This window comes from Lepidochelys kempii, chromosome 19, assembly GCF_965140285.1.
Source record: "Lepidochelys kempii isolate rLepKem1 chromosome 19, rLepKem1.hap1, whole genome shotgun sequence".
NCBI lineage: Eukaryota > Metazoa > Chordata > Testudines > Cheloniidae > Lepidochelys > Lepidochelys kempii.
Window position 1 is genome coordinate 5,833,041 of NC_136398.1, and position 13,461 is coordinate 5,846,501.

Consider the following 13,461-nt stretch of genomic DNA (forward strand, 5'->3'; position numbering starts at 1 on the left):
TCTGGGTCCTTACAGAGAGATTTTGGGAAGAAAAATTGGATCCGGGAGCAAGCTGCACCCGCCCCCCCTCCTGGGACCCTGGACCTTTGGCACTGCAATCCTGACCAGACTGGGCCAGAGAGGGACCCAGCCGACATCGCCACCTCCACTGGCTCGCTCCTGAACACCACGTGGGGTGTGACACTTTGGGCTTGTCTACAGTGGAAACTTGCGTTGGCAAAGCTACGCCAGTGAAGTGTTTCTGAAGATGCTCCCAGCTGACAAGAGGAGCCTCTGTCTGCGCCAGCAATCAGGTCGGGAGAACTATGTTGCTCGGGGGGGTTCGGATTATTCACAGCCTGAGCGACCGAAGTCATTCTGTAGTGTAGACCAGTGCTAAGTCACCCACCACCCGTGTGTCCTTTGCCTTCCCCACCTAAATCCCGCCTTCTCTTTCCTATCCCTCTCCTTTTGCCTTCTGTCTAATCAGCGTCGGCCTTAGCTGGCCAAGACTCTATATATTGCAAGACGGCTATAAGCCTGCAGCCAGGAAGAGGCAGCTCAAAGCGATGCCCTAAACAGCCCGATGCTGGGACACGCTCGCCAGGGCTCGGCGAGGCTGATAGACTGTGTCACATGCCTGTGAGTTTCCAGCAGGGAGGTTGCAAGCGAGAGTCAACACCGGAGCCCGAAGCTGGATTTTCTATCCGTGGTTTTCTCTCTCCCCTCCTGTGTGTCTTTTGTTTTGTCGTCTAGGAAACGGGCTCAGGCTTTAATAGGAGCAGCAACCCAACCGCTCCAGCTTGTCGTCCCCCCCAGAGCAGAGTTCGTAGCTCTGATGCTATCTAAGAGACACGGGGGATTTTCCTTCTAAACACTCGCTCCAGCTAAAGGGAACAAGTAACTCGCCTTCCTCCTTTGCTGTATCTTTAAGGCAAGGTGCTCGCAGGCTGCGGACTCTGTGTACCAAACCCCGAGCCGTGTTCAACTCTGGTGGACAGTGAGTGGGCTACCTTAATCCCCGTGTATCTAAATACAACGGTACTCACGTGCAGCCCGGGGGGGCCCATTGCACCAGGGTATCCGGGTTGACCGGGAGGGCCCTGAAGAGAACAACATGGGATCAGACATGCCAGGCTCAAGGGCTAAGCACCCGTGCTGACGGCTTCTCCCAGCTGCTGGGTTCCTGCACCCCATGGTATGCACCGGTGCCTCTTTCTGCTGGGCCAGCCTGGTGCGCACGGATGTAAACCACCTGCTAATGGGTTGGTCTGGCAAGTAAATGTGCCTGGCCCCCACTGCTGAGGGGCACCTGGCCCACCGAGCTGGGGACAGCCAGCCAAGGTAGGTCCCTCTGGGGCAGAGCTGGGATCATTAGTATGCCCAGAACCTGGGGCTGCAGGACTTGAGCTTCCACCTCTGTCCATGTCGCAGCCCCTCTGAACCGAGGCATCGTCTCCCCCTCAGACAGTGATGGGGGGGCTTCTCCAGCAGGAAACTAGCATCCTGCTAGCCCCTCTCCCCCACGGGGCAGCAAAACCCACTGGGGAGGTAACAGCCAGGTCTATCTCTCACCAGTTCCCCTTTCGCGCCGGTGAGCCCAGTTGGTCCACGCTCGCCCTGGAGACCCTTTGGAGAGAAAACATGAAGTTCTGCCAGGCATTTCTACCCTGAGCCCTGTTCCCACCCTGCTGGTGGCAGGGCCGAAGAGGGTGGGATGGTGCCGTCAGACACGAGCACAGCTCCCGCCCCCGGAGCCGGGCGCTTCAGTTCACACACCCTCCGTTGCCACCGGAGGCTCGCAGGGCTATCGGCACTGTGAAAACTTGTCCTGCCACCTAGCCGCAGGCCTGGCTTTTCCAGAGCTGGCCCCTCTGCCAGGGAGCCTCGGAATATTGCCACCCCGCTAGCTTGCTCCAGCACTTGGTAGGCCAAGGGGCAGCATCTGCATTTGTCTGAAGGCACAAAGGCCAGAGGAGCCTAGAGAAAGCCGGGTTGAAGATGAGCCCCACCCTGCACCTCAGCAGGCATCTCGTCCATGGGGCTCAAAGGGTTGGATCCCCAGTCGGGGTGGATCAGCCCAGCTCCGTCACCTTCAGGAGAACCCTGTCAATTTGCAGCAACTGGGGACCTGGCCCTAGCGACGTCCGCGCGCATGGCTGGGTAGACACACCCTGGCTGGGAGAGAGGGGCTTACCTGGCCCATCTCCAAAGGAACAGAGGCAACCGTCTTGGATGCTGCGATTCCTGAAACCCCCCACTGGCCCCTCACCCCAAACGCTCCTCCCAAACGTGACCTCCCAGCACAGGCCGGCGCCGACTGGCCGACACGCTGGAAGGCAGATCCTCAGCAGCCCTGGTTTCTGGAGAGGGTGCTTTGGACCATGATGGACGGGTGCTGCACATCCCTTCAGAAGGCATGGACTTGGGGCTAGCAGGGAGCACTAAGCTGGGCAGGGAAAGTCTTGCCCCACAGATGGCTCATCGTTGTGTGTAGCCCAGGAGTGGAAGCTAAAGCTGCCCACTCCCTGGGACCTCGTTCACACCCAAGGACTCCCAGTCTCCTTTCCCCTCCCGCCACATCCCCAAGTGAAGCACACGAGCGTGTGCACAGGACGGGATGTGCCACCCCCAGCACGCGGGAAACAGACACGAAACGCACATGAGTTCTCGCTGGGCGTGCCGAGGCGTGACTGACAGGTGAAGCTACAGAGTGGGAGGGGCTAAGGAGGTAACACCCAGGCCCCGCCCCTGGTCCCTACAATTTCCAAATGAACCTGGGTGGGGATCGACATAGCAACAAGGAGCGACTAGGATGGGGGTTAGTTTCGGTTACATGGCACCTGCGTGGTGGAAAGTGATGCTGTTTCGTAGGACACACCGGTGAGGACGTGAACGCTGCATAGCAATCACACAAACAGACCGTGGGGTTACTGTGACATTAGTGGAAGATGCCAGATATGAGATTAGGACATTAATGACGTGGGGATGAGTCCTGTGAGAAAAACCACAATTCAGGCACCATCTCCCTTGCCTGGTAACTGAATCTCTGCAGGGGTTTGGGGCGTGGGGCAGAGGGCAGGACTGGGGCTCTGCTGACAAAGACCCTGCGCACTCAGCTGGGCGCTGAGGCAGGAGGAAGAGGAGACGAGAGAGAGAATGAAGAGAAAGGAGGGGAAAAGTGGAATTGATTCAATTTTTTTCTCGACTGAGTCTTACTTTCGCACAGTGGGGCCCTGGACCAGACTGGCCAGCGTGTGGCAGCGGGCTCCACCCAGCCATTTAGGCTGCACGTTCACACCCTGGCTTACTGTGCACTGTCTCTGTGCGGACAAGCCCTGGGTCAGAGCAGCTCCGTTGGAGTGACACCAGGTTTTCATGTGGATTGAGGAGCAGCTCCAAGCCCCAGCAGAGCTCAAAGGCCCCATTGTGCTGGGTGCTGCACAGACAAACAGCGAGGGACAGTCCCAGCCCCAAGGAGCTCACCACTGAAGCAGCCAAAGGGCGGGGGCGGGGGGAGAGAAAGGAAGAATCACGCCCATTTTACAGATGGGGAACTGAGGCTCAGAGAGATTCCAAGGTCACCCAGGGGGTCTGGGGCAGAGCCAGGAAAGGAACACAGGGCTCCCAAGTCCCAAGCCAGTTGCCTTAGCCACAAGGCCAGATTTACACCGGCTGAGAAGCTGGCTCCACTGAGTTCAATGGAGTTACTCCTGATTTACTCCCATGTAAACGAGAGGATAATCAGGCCCACTGAGAGGGAGATGAGAGGCAAGGAAAGGAGAGATGGGGACAGGAAGGATGCAGAGGGGATAAGAGGCCACTGCGGCAGGGCAGGAGATTAACCAGGGTGAGGCTCTTCCTCCTGGGGTCTGGAGAAGTCTCAACCTCGGGGAACCGGTGTGCATGGGGCCTGGCTGGGTGATCAGGCATAGAGCCTAGAGGAGAGGAATGGAGAGGGACAAAGCCAAACAAGCGTCAGCAACAAAGGACCGCACAGAGCACGTGCAGTGCTGGATTCTTACAGGCAATCCGGGTGCGCCAGGCGTTCCAGGAAAACCTGGAGGGCCCTAAGGGAAGAAACAGTATGATCACACCTTGGAAATCACATTCAGGAGGCTGACGGGGCTGGGCCTGGGGCTGGTGGGGACAGGACGCTCGGCAGGGAAGCTGAGGGGCTGGGTTTTCCGACACCGGCTTGTTTCAGACTCTGGTTCCGAGCAGGATCTCTCCTCTTCTGGTCTCCAGAACAGCTCTGCAGACTTACCCATACTTCACCGCCAATGGCATCTTTGCTCCCATCTAGAGAAGGCAGCTCAGTCCAGAAGCACTTACCCGCCTCCATCCCTCACCGTGGCCTTATGGCTGGCCTGGGATTCGCCGCTGGGTTGGCAGAACGCATGGCCACTCTGCCGCGCTCAGCCATTCCCAGCCCAGGCTCTCGGGGGAAAATCTAGGCTTGCTTGGCCATTGACTGCCATGGGGCCAGGATTTCAGCCTGGGATTTTCTGAGAGGCCGTAGCATGGCAGGGAGTCCCCATTGCACAGCAATCTGTCGTCCTAGGGCTCACCGCCCCAACACAGGCGATGGCAACCCCGAGGGAGCGACAGATAACTGTCCCATCCAGAGCAGGACGGTGCCAGGAAGGGGCAGCACCCCGCCCTACATACAATGAGCAGGACAACTCCAAGTCTACAGAGTATTCTCTTTGCAAGGGTTACTTACAGTCGGTCCAGGGGGCCCTGGAGATCCTCTCATCCCTGGTGGGCCCTGCAAAGAGACCAGCACAGAGTGAGATGCTTGAGACAGGAGCCGTAAAGCAGAGCATCACGCCTGGCCATTGCAATGGGTGTGTGAGGTCAAGACGGAGCCCACTGGGGAGTGTGTACGACAACTCCCTTCTGTGCCTGAGCCTCAGAGATTGGGAGTCTACTACAGCCACCAGCTCATGCTGGTAGGTCGGGAGCTTCTCCAGTTCAATCCCCGTCACAAATTCACAGAAGGAGCAGGTGGAGACCCCAGCGACTGCCGTCATGAGACGGGAAATCCAGAACGGAGCAAAGAGGTAGGCTGAACGGAGCCGGTTCCCACTGACTTCAGCACAGTTCGCCTCCAGGACCTGGAGTTCAGTGGGCTGGGGCTGGCTCTGGCCTGGGGGTTTCAGGCCATGCTGCAAGACTTGCCCTGTGCCCCAGGCTCTCCCTGGGGGGAGGCGGCAAGGGGCGGGAGGGAGGCGATGCTGGTGGGGGAGGGTATCTAAGGGCCATGCCGTGGGGATGGAAATCTCAATCAGTCGCTAGAAATGTCACCCATGAACTGCAGTTCTCAGGGGGCCAAAGACGGGGAGTTGGAAAATGCTGAACGTACCTGTTCCCCCCTCTCTCCAGGTAAGCCCGGGATCCCCGGCAGCCCAGGGTCTCCAACACAGTCACCGTCGCTCTCTGCTTGGTCACCCTGGCGGGGAAGACGAAACCCATTTCAGGAGATGCTTCTGATCAATCCCCCCCTTCCCAGGCTGTGGAACTCAGCCAGCCACCCAGCAGAACCAAGCCAACATGTTCCTGCCTGTCACATGCAGAGAGTGGAGGCTGGCACCTAGAAAACCCTGTCTGCCCCAGCGGGCTGTAAAACTGCCCTGGAGCCCCGCCGTGCTCGGGGAACCGCTGTCCGAGGAACGTGGCTGCCCTGCGTGTGCTCTGAGCAGGTGAGTCCCCCATGCTGAGTGCTCGCTAGTCCCAACGCCCTGTCGCTAGACAGCCCAGGTATGGATTCATCTAGCGGGGCTCTCAGGTCACCAGGGAGCAGAGCAGAGTCTCCTGCCCAGGCCCCCTCAGCCCTCCCGTGACCAGCTCCGAGTTCGCGGGGCTCTACTCACCCGGGGCTCCTCCGCTCTCGGGAACTGAGCGAAGCACTGAAAGAGGAAGAGACGCAGAGAGTTTATCCCTGCTGGGTTTTGCTCCACGTTCCTGCCTCAGCTGGGGAAGAGGAGCTGTGGGGCTGGCCGTGTCCCCGGTGGAGGCGTGGAGAAAAGGGATCAGCATCTTCCAATCACCTGGGGGGGGGGCCTGCCAAGTGTTGGGGACTCCCAGCCTGCCCCACCTTGGAGGATTGGGCCCATACAGCACAGACCCAGTTTCCACAGTGCAGGGTAACCCCCACCCCCAACACCCACACTCCTTCAGAGACTCCATTGCCTTGTGCCCCCAGCAACCAAGCGAGCCAAGGGTTGGCATCAGTGACCGCCATTCGGATTGCGTGCCCGCGTTGCACTGAGGATGGCAGAATGGGCAGCCCCAGGGAGAACGGGGTGTGCAAGGGGGCCTGAACCAGGAGCTGCACAAGGCCGGGAGTAGGCGAGGTGGTACCAGGTGCAGGCAGGGATTATGCACCCGGGCATGTCCCTGCGTTGGGCAGGTGTTTATCTGCACAAGGGGGAGCTTAAGGACAGATGTACCAGTGTGGCCAGGAGACACGTGTGTACACGTGTGTGTGGGGCCATGCCGCTGGATGTGCGGAGCTGGGCATCCACGGGGTAGGGCCGTTATGCTAGTGGATGTGTGAGTGCTCGGGGGTGTACTGCACACCAGGACATGGCTGCCATTGAGGCAAGGAGCTTCCCCTGTGTTTGAGTCCCCCCGGACGGTGGCTAATTGCCAAGTACCCGCCGCAGGAGGTGGGGGTTGGGGACTCACCCGCGCGCAGTTGTCTACGCCGGGGGCACCAGGCATGCCCTGGTCACCCTTCTCCCCTTTGACTCCGCTGGGCGTGTGGGAGCCAGTCTGCACCTGGGCACAATCCCCGCAGATGTTCTAGCAAGAGAGGGGGAGAGCAGGGATTGCACGAGGCGGGATCTGCCCAGCGGCCACCTGGGACACGCTGGCTCAGTGCATTGTCTATTGTTTGCATCACGATGGGGCCAACAGGGCCCAGCCGGAGATTGGGGCCCCATGGTGCTAGGCGCTGCACAGGCAGAGCGATCCAGCAGCCCTGCCCCGTGGAGCTTATGAAGATGGGATTGTGTCACCCTCTAGTGACCAGCCCGTGTGACTACAACAGCCTCCTACTCAGCAGATGCAGTCTCTGGATCAGAGCAGGCTCCCTCGGGCTCCGACAGGGCCCGGCGCCAGATGCTACAGGAAGAGGTCCAACCACCTGTCTAGGGGCCAATGGTGCGGTAACCTGCTCCCTAGCCCCTGTCAGCTAGAGGCTGGCTCAGGCCCGGACATGCCCCCGCCCCCGCAGCTAGAGTTGCCTCTGCTCCTTAGCGCGCTTACCTTGAGCACCTCGATGTTCCTCTCGGCTACGACAGAGAGCGGCCCCTGCAACAGACACACACAGAAAGAGAGGGCAAACCCCTGGAAACCGGCCCCTTTATCGCCGGAGGCTCGTCTTGCTCAGGGCGACCGCCAAAGCAATGGAAAGCATGATGGGTAACAGGCTGTACGTTAACATGTGCTTTGCCCGGGAGGACTTGGGCACTTGGGAAATAACTCGGCAACAGCTACCGGCGGAAGAGAGCTAAGCACACACCTAGGGCAGGCGGCAACACGGACACATCAGCTCCTATACCTACCACATCTCCTGCTGGCCCAGGCAGTCCTGGCAAACCATTGTGTCCTGGGAAGCCCTAAAGCCAAGGAGAGAGCTTGAATATTCAAATCCTTCTGCACAGCCTTCTCCTGACACCCTGCTGCCTTCTCCCACTCGCATTCTCTCTCTTCTTTCCTCTCCACCTAGCGCTGCTCTTGTAAGGTTCTGGGGCCCAAACTTGGTTCTGCCTTAAAGGCGCTCTGATCTGATACCACTAACACTCAGCTCTTTGCATCTGTAGGTCTCAAAGAGCTTTACCAAGGAAGGGTGGTGTCATTCTCCTTGTTTTTACAGATGGGGAAACTGAGGCACAGAAAAGGGACAGTGATGTGGCCAAGGTCACACAGCTGCTCAGCGGCAGGGCTGGGAATAGAACCCAGGTCTCCTAACTCCCCACCCAGGGCTGTAGCCTCTAGACCTCACTGTGGAGGGGGGAGTTTTTCAGAAACTAACCATTCTGGGACAAATACTGTAGGGCTTTATTCTTATTACACACAGTTCTAAAAGGCCCATCCCTGAAGCCTCAGGGCCCTTCTGAGGCAAAACCCTCACTGACTTTAAAGGGATCGGTGCCTGAGTAGGGACTGAAATCTGCAGGACTGGGGGCGGTTTTTAAAATGTACCATTTCTCGGTCAAGAAATAATACTCTTTTTCTGTGGGACCTACAAAATTGCTTGGTGCTTCCCCCGTCCGCTGGCTAGGCCACAGCACTGCACTAAGATGCTGTTCCCTGAGCTGGACTCATGCCAGTAGCACCAACAAAAACGTTTAGGCAAGACCACGGTGCTACATCCATGGCTGGGGATCCCTCGTCGATTGCAGCTCCAATCCAAGGGACAGGGAATAGTCTCTTTAACGCTGAAGATGTTTACACAGAAGAGGGCAAGGTCTCCCTTAGGCTGGGAAGCTGCGAAATACCAGTCGCCAGACGGTTACAGAGACTCAGCTCCCCTCTGAGTTGGGTGGAGGCTATCTTGGGCCTCTTGGGGTTGGCTCAGCCAGGCAGCGCAGCACACGGCATTACTTTTAACTGCTGACAATGAAACGTCCCGTAAAGGTGCGGCGAGCAGCTCTAGCTGGAGAGCGCTCGGCCAGATTGGCTAACGAGCCTTGGTGTGGGCAGGGGGTCGTTAGTGTTCCCTGGCACCCGCCAAGGCAGGGGTCCCAGAGAGAGACTTGGGGGTTAGGAATAGCCCAAAGGGGCTGGCGGGAGGGTTACAGGACGCCCTGCTGGCTGCTCATGCCCTGATCAGAGCAGCTGCTCGTGGGGTGATGAGTTGAAGCCTGGCAGCTCAGACCCAGAGCTGGGCTCCCCGAGAGTCTAGGGGTGACTGGAGATCATATGCACACACACGTGCATAAGTGCACACACGGCCATGCCTGATCCCACCACAGGCCACTCAAGTTTCACCATTGGCCCCCAAGGGAGCAGGATCGGGGCCTCAACTTGCTCACGGCTGTGTCCTGCAATAGAGAGCCCACCCCAGTCCCTTCTCCCTCACTCACCTGTCTCCCCGGAGCTCCTGGGGGGCCTGGCGGTCCTGGGGCACCTGGTGGACCCTGCAACACCCCAAAACAAAGAGAGAGGGGCCATTAGGGCAGTGCTGGGCGAGCGGCCAGGGGTGGGCGCAGGAGGACGCAGGCTGCCACGCAGACAGAGAGGGAAGCACACACACCTGCGGGCCAGGCTGAGGCTGCCAGGAGGTCCCGATCCACAGTCCTGGGGCTCCCTGCGGGTCCAAGAGAAGGGGAGAGCATTTAGCGAAGGCGAAGCAGTGTCCAGGGCGCAGGTGTCACAGCTCCACTGGCCCAGCCACCGAGGCAGGAAAGCAGCTGGGCAGCAGGGGGAGGGCAGCGCAGGATGCGGGGGCAGGTGGCCTGCCCTAGACCATCACCCAGCTGGAGAAGGAGACCAGGAATAGGCAGACTCAGGGCTTACCGGCATCCCTGAGTAGTTGGGGTCCACGCGGGGGCCAGGCTGGCAGGTGCATTCGCCGGGGTCCCCCTGAAAACACAAGAACAATCAGCACTGGGAGCCCCTGGCTAGGGCCCAGCAGGGGGCGGGGCGGTCAGAGATGGGAGCCCCCTGGCTAGGGCCCAGCAGGGGGCAGAGCAGTCAGAGCTGGGAGCCCCCTGGCTAGGGCCCAGCGGGGGGCGGGGCGGTCAGAGCTGGGAGCCCCCTGGATAGGGCCCAGCGGGGGGCGGGGCGGTCAGAGCTGGGAGCCCCCTGGATAGGGCCCAGCGGGGGGCGGGGCGGTCAGAGCTGGGAGCCCCCTGGTTGAGTCACAAGCGACTGGGGTGTCACTAATGCGCATTGATGCCTTACTGCTTGGTCTCTGCAGTCGGCATGGCAGGGAGGGGACACCCCTACCCTGAAGAGCAAGGGGAAGAGTGCCAGGGCAGGAGAACCCCTTGTCCGTGGCTTAGCTGCAAGACCAAGTGCCCAGCAGTGAGTGGATGCTGAAGGAGGGTCGCGGGTGGCAATCGGCCGCAGCCTCCACTGCAGGCTGTCGGCACAGGCTCAGCCACAAGGGAGGTGACGGGGCCCAGACAGCAATCAGGGATGGAAAGGAAACCAGCTCACCTTCTCACCCCGCACCCCCTTCTCTCCCTGCAGGGAAGAAGCCGAGAGAAACATGTTAGAGGCCAACGTCAAATGGGTCAGGAGCAAGACATTGTGTCGCAGGTTCTGTCTGGGTCCCGGAACCAGAACCGGAGAAGCGCTGGGCAGGGGCTGCATACGCCCATTCAGCCTGGGAACAGCTGTTCACTTCTGCCATGCTTGTGCCCCAACATCCACTGTTCACCAACAATCGTGCAAACAAGTCTGTGTTGGTGTGAGCGGCTACTCTTTGCACAAATATCCAAATTCACAAAAGCATCTGCTATTGGCCTGTCTCCTGTTCCAAAACTTCCAGTCATCCAATCAGAAACAACACCATGGGGCTTAGGCGACCATTCACACACCAGCCCTAACGCACGGCGAACAGGTGGCATGAGACAGTGACAAAGGAACCAACCACTGGGAATAGCCTTTGGTCCAGTCCAGCTCTGCTTGCAGGCCGGAGAAAGGCCTCCATTCATCTCCTAGATTACTCACAATGGATAGCTCACCCGGCTCTGAGCAGAACCCAGACAGCTGGAGGGAATGAGTGTAACAGCTGTTGGACTTCAATAGCGGAAAGGACCACAGCCAAGGCAGGAATCATCTCCCGAAAATTCCACCTCTGTTACTAACCACGCCAGAGAGGACTCAGAGGGAAAGCCTCTAACTCCCATATCCCCTTGGCACTACTTCCAGCTTGTCTCCTTCTGGGCTTCAACCTTTCTAGGGCACCTGCCAGCCAAGTACTTCAAACCACTTTACAAGGGACAGTAACGTACTGTCATCCCCATCCTATAGGCAGGGAGGCAAAGATCGCATACCGTGGGCCTGAGCCGAAGCTCACGGACATCAATGGAAAGATTCCCGTGGACAAGTGAAGAACAGAACCCTGGTCCCCCTGCCTCCCAGCCCCATGTCCCCTGCCCCCTCAATGGGCGGCGTCGCTAATGCCCAAGCTGAAAAGCTAGTGCGGTCTGCTTCACTTTCTCCTGGTCAGTTTCCCTTCCTGGTTTCGCTACCTGTGGGATTCCAGCACCGCGGAGGAGGAGGGGTAAAACAAGAGGGAAAACACCTGGTTTCACCGGCTGAATGAACATTGCTATTCATATCCAAAGGTTATTTTTCTCCCCCTTCTACTTAAATCTAGATTTTGGGGGCCTAACAAGAATAAATCGACAGTGTCTCTTTCACAGCCCCCAAGGCAATGATGGATCAGTTCCCAGTGAAATCCAGAGATGCATGGCACTGGGAGTTGAGCTTTCCTGGGGACCCTCTTTTGTCACTTCCCCAGAGGGTGGGGGGTTGCTGAAGGGCAGTTCTCCGGACCAATCTTCTTTTTATCTGACTTAGGTCCTTATCTGATCCCCCAAGCGCAGCATCTGAGCACCTCACCATCTTTACCGTATTTACCCTCACAACAGCCCCATGAGGTAGGGAGTGCTGTTATCCCCTCTGCAGAGATGGGAAACTGAGGCACAGAGCCAGCAGCAGAGCAGGATTGCCAGGGCATCAGTTCCCGTGGAGGAGAGCTGGTCCAGCAGGGAAATGCAGGGATGGACCCATCCCTCCCCCGCATCAAAAAATCCTTCTCTTTCAGCAAATAAAGCCCCGGTGGGCTGTGGGCAAAGTGATGTGTGAGGGTGATGGACACCAAGGTGATGGAGGTGACATGGAGAGAGAATGGGCTAACGCCATTACCTCGTTTAACAAGGTATCCGTCCACTTCTCTGTCACCGGGGTCGAATCAGAGACAGGGAGCCCTCAGGGTGAGGGGAGGAGCTTGCTCCCGCCTCTCCCGACATGGAGGCCGCCTGCATCAAAGCGCAAAACACTGTCAAAGACGCGGCCCTTCCCAACGGGCCGGATCCTCGGCTGGCATGAATCGGCACATCTCCAGCACGGCCAGCGGAGCCTGGACCACTCGCGCCGGCCCAGGATCTGGCCCGGCGGCCTCTAGCGGCGTCACCAGGCCCGACGTTCCGGGGCGGCACCGTCGCGCCACGACATCACCGGGGCACGGGGGACGCCGTGTCGCAGCGTGGCCGGGGGGAAGGTCGCGTGGGGTGAGGCCTGTCCGCGGGGGAGCGGGAGCAGTGTCAGTCTGCTGTGGCTGCTGCACTGCCTGGTCCCAAGGGAGCGAACACCCGGCGCAGCCCGATTCTAGCCTGGTGGTTTCGGAGAGTCTCCCACCAGCTGGAGAACACCCTCCAGCAGACGCGGGGCTGCATCTTACGTACCATCAGCCCATTGGATCCGGGAACCCCTGGCATTCCCCGCTGCCCTTCGCGGCCCTAGGGGGAGAGCAAAACAGCAGAGATGTGAGGCAGGCGAAGCATCACCCCGGCTTTACAGTTGGGGAAACCGAGGCATGGAGCAACTTGGCCACCTTCCCAGTATTGCTCGACCGATCAGGGAACAGAACCCAGGAGTCCGGCCTCCCTGCCCCTGCTCTGACTAACAGATGCATTCCGGTTAAGGAAGCTCCTTAATAGAAGGCACCGAGGGTCCATAACCAGGTGCAAAACTACGAGTGGCATTGATCCTGCCTGTGTACAGGCACTGCACGGACTGCTCTGTGACTCTTCCATCCAGGCTAGGACTTAGGAAGCCTCCGGGCCGTGACACCAGCCAGCTCAGGCAGGGCCAGTTGGTTTGGGGTCTGGAGGCCCAGGGACAGCCATGGCATCTGCCTGTGTCCAGCAGCCCCAAGAGTGGCTCCCCTTTCTAATGCTTACAGCCAGGTCTGGTCTCTTCTCGCCCCGCACTGAGAGGCCTAAGGTGGTAGCACAGTCCAGCGGGAGGATCTCAGCCCCCCACTGAGCTAGGGGCCTGGAGTGGGTTATGACAGGCTGCTCCCTTTCCTCTCCCATCCTCCACCCAAGCAGCCAGACTCACCACGACATCTGAGGCTCGCTGGCTGGTACCCAGCGTCAGGGAATGTGCCAGAGCCAGGGGCGAGGTGGGGGGCTGTGTGCAAGGGGGTGATTGCTCCGGGTAACACGTTGAGGAGGGCGAGGTCCGGGCACCCACAGGAAGCGACTGTAACATCCCCGAAGCTGCAGAGTTAACAGGGTCCAGTGCTGTGGCAGGTACGGGGTACTTACCGGCGGCCCAGTGATGCTCATCCCCAGAGGTCCGGGAGGACCCACCTCCCCTTTAAGGCCAGGGGATCCCTGTAGGGAAAAAAAAAGAGAGTCACATCTAGGCCAGCCCCAGGGTTGGAGGGAATCTGCTCCTACTGCAGGGGTGGGTTGGAGTCCTCATGGGCCCATGGCACAAGCTGAC

At 59.2% G+C, this 13,461-nt stretch overlaps 1 protein-coding gene and 1 long non-coding RNA gene across 3 annotated transcripts in view; one reads left to right on the forward strand and one right to left on the reverse strand.

Annotated features, from left to right (window-relative positions):
• COL16A1 (collagen type XVI alpha 1 chain) overlaps positions 1-13,461 on the reverse strand; it is a 90,850-nt gene that overhangs the window by 18,570 nt on the left and 58,819 nt on the right. The window contains exons 38-52 of the mRNA XM_073317249.2: positions 13,281-13,349; positions 12,414-12,467; positions 10,156-10,182; positions 9,511-9,576; positions 9,248-9,301; positions 9,078-9,131; positions 7,554-7,607; positions 7,255-7,299; positions 6,673-6,789; positions 5,856-5,891; positions 5,348-5,434; positions 4,706-4,750; positions 4,005-4,049; positions 1,555-1,608; positions 1,029-1,082 (exon numbers count right to left, since the gene is read on the reverse strand). Coding sequence (XP_073173350.2) covers positions 1,029-1,082; positions 1,555-1,608; positions 4,005-4,049; positions 4,706-4,750; positions 5,348-5,434; positions 5,856-5,891; positions 6,673-6,789; positions 7,255-7,299; positions 7,554-7,607; positions 9,078-9,131; positions 9,248-9,301; positions 9,511-9,576; positions 10,156-10,182; positions 12,414-12,467; positions 13,281-13,349 — 861 coding nt within the window. The remainder of the gene's footprint in view (positions 1-1,028; positions 1,083-1,554; positions 1,609-4,004; positions 4,050-4,705; positions 4,751-5,347; positions 5,435-5,855; positions 5,892-6,672; positions 6,790-7,254; positions 7,300-7,553; positions 7,608-9,077; positions 9,132-9,247; positions 9,302-9,510; positions 9,577-10,155; positions 10,183-12,413; positions 12,468-13,280; positions 13,350-13,461) is intronic.
• Positions 968-11,348, forward strand: LOC140900275 (uncharacterized). 2 transcript variants are annotated; one of them, XR_012155603.1, is made up of 3 exons: positions 968-1,323; positions 5,368-5,684; positions 10,189-11,348. It is a non-coding gene; the product is annotated as an uncharacterized LOC140900275 (long non-coding RNA). The 2 variants fall into 2 exon arrangements; XR_013634838.1 differs by lacking the exon at positions 968-1,323 and adding an exon at positions 4,962-5,045.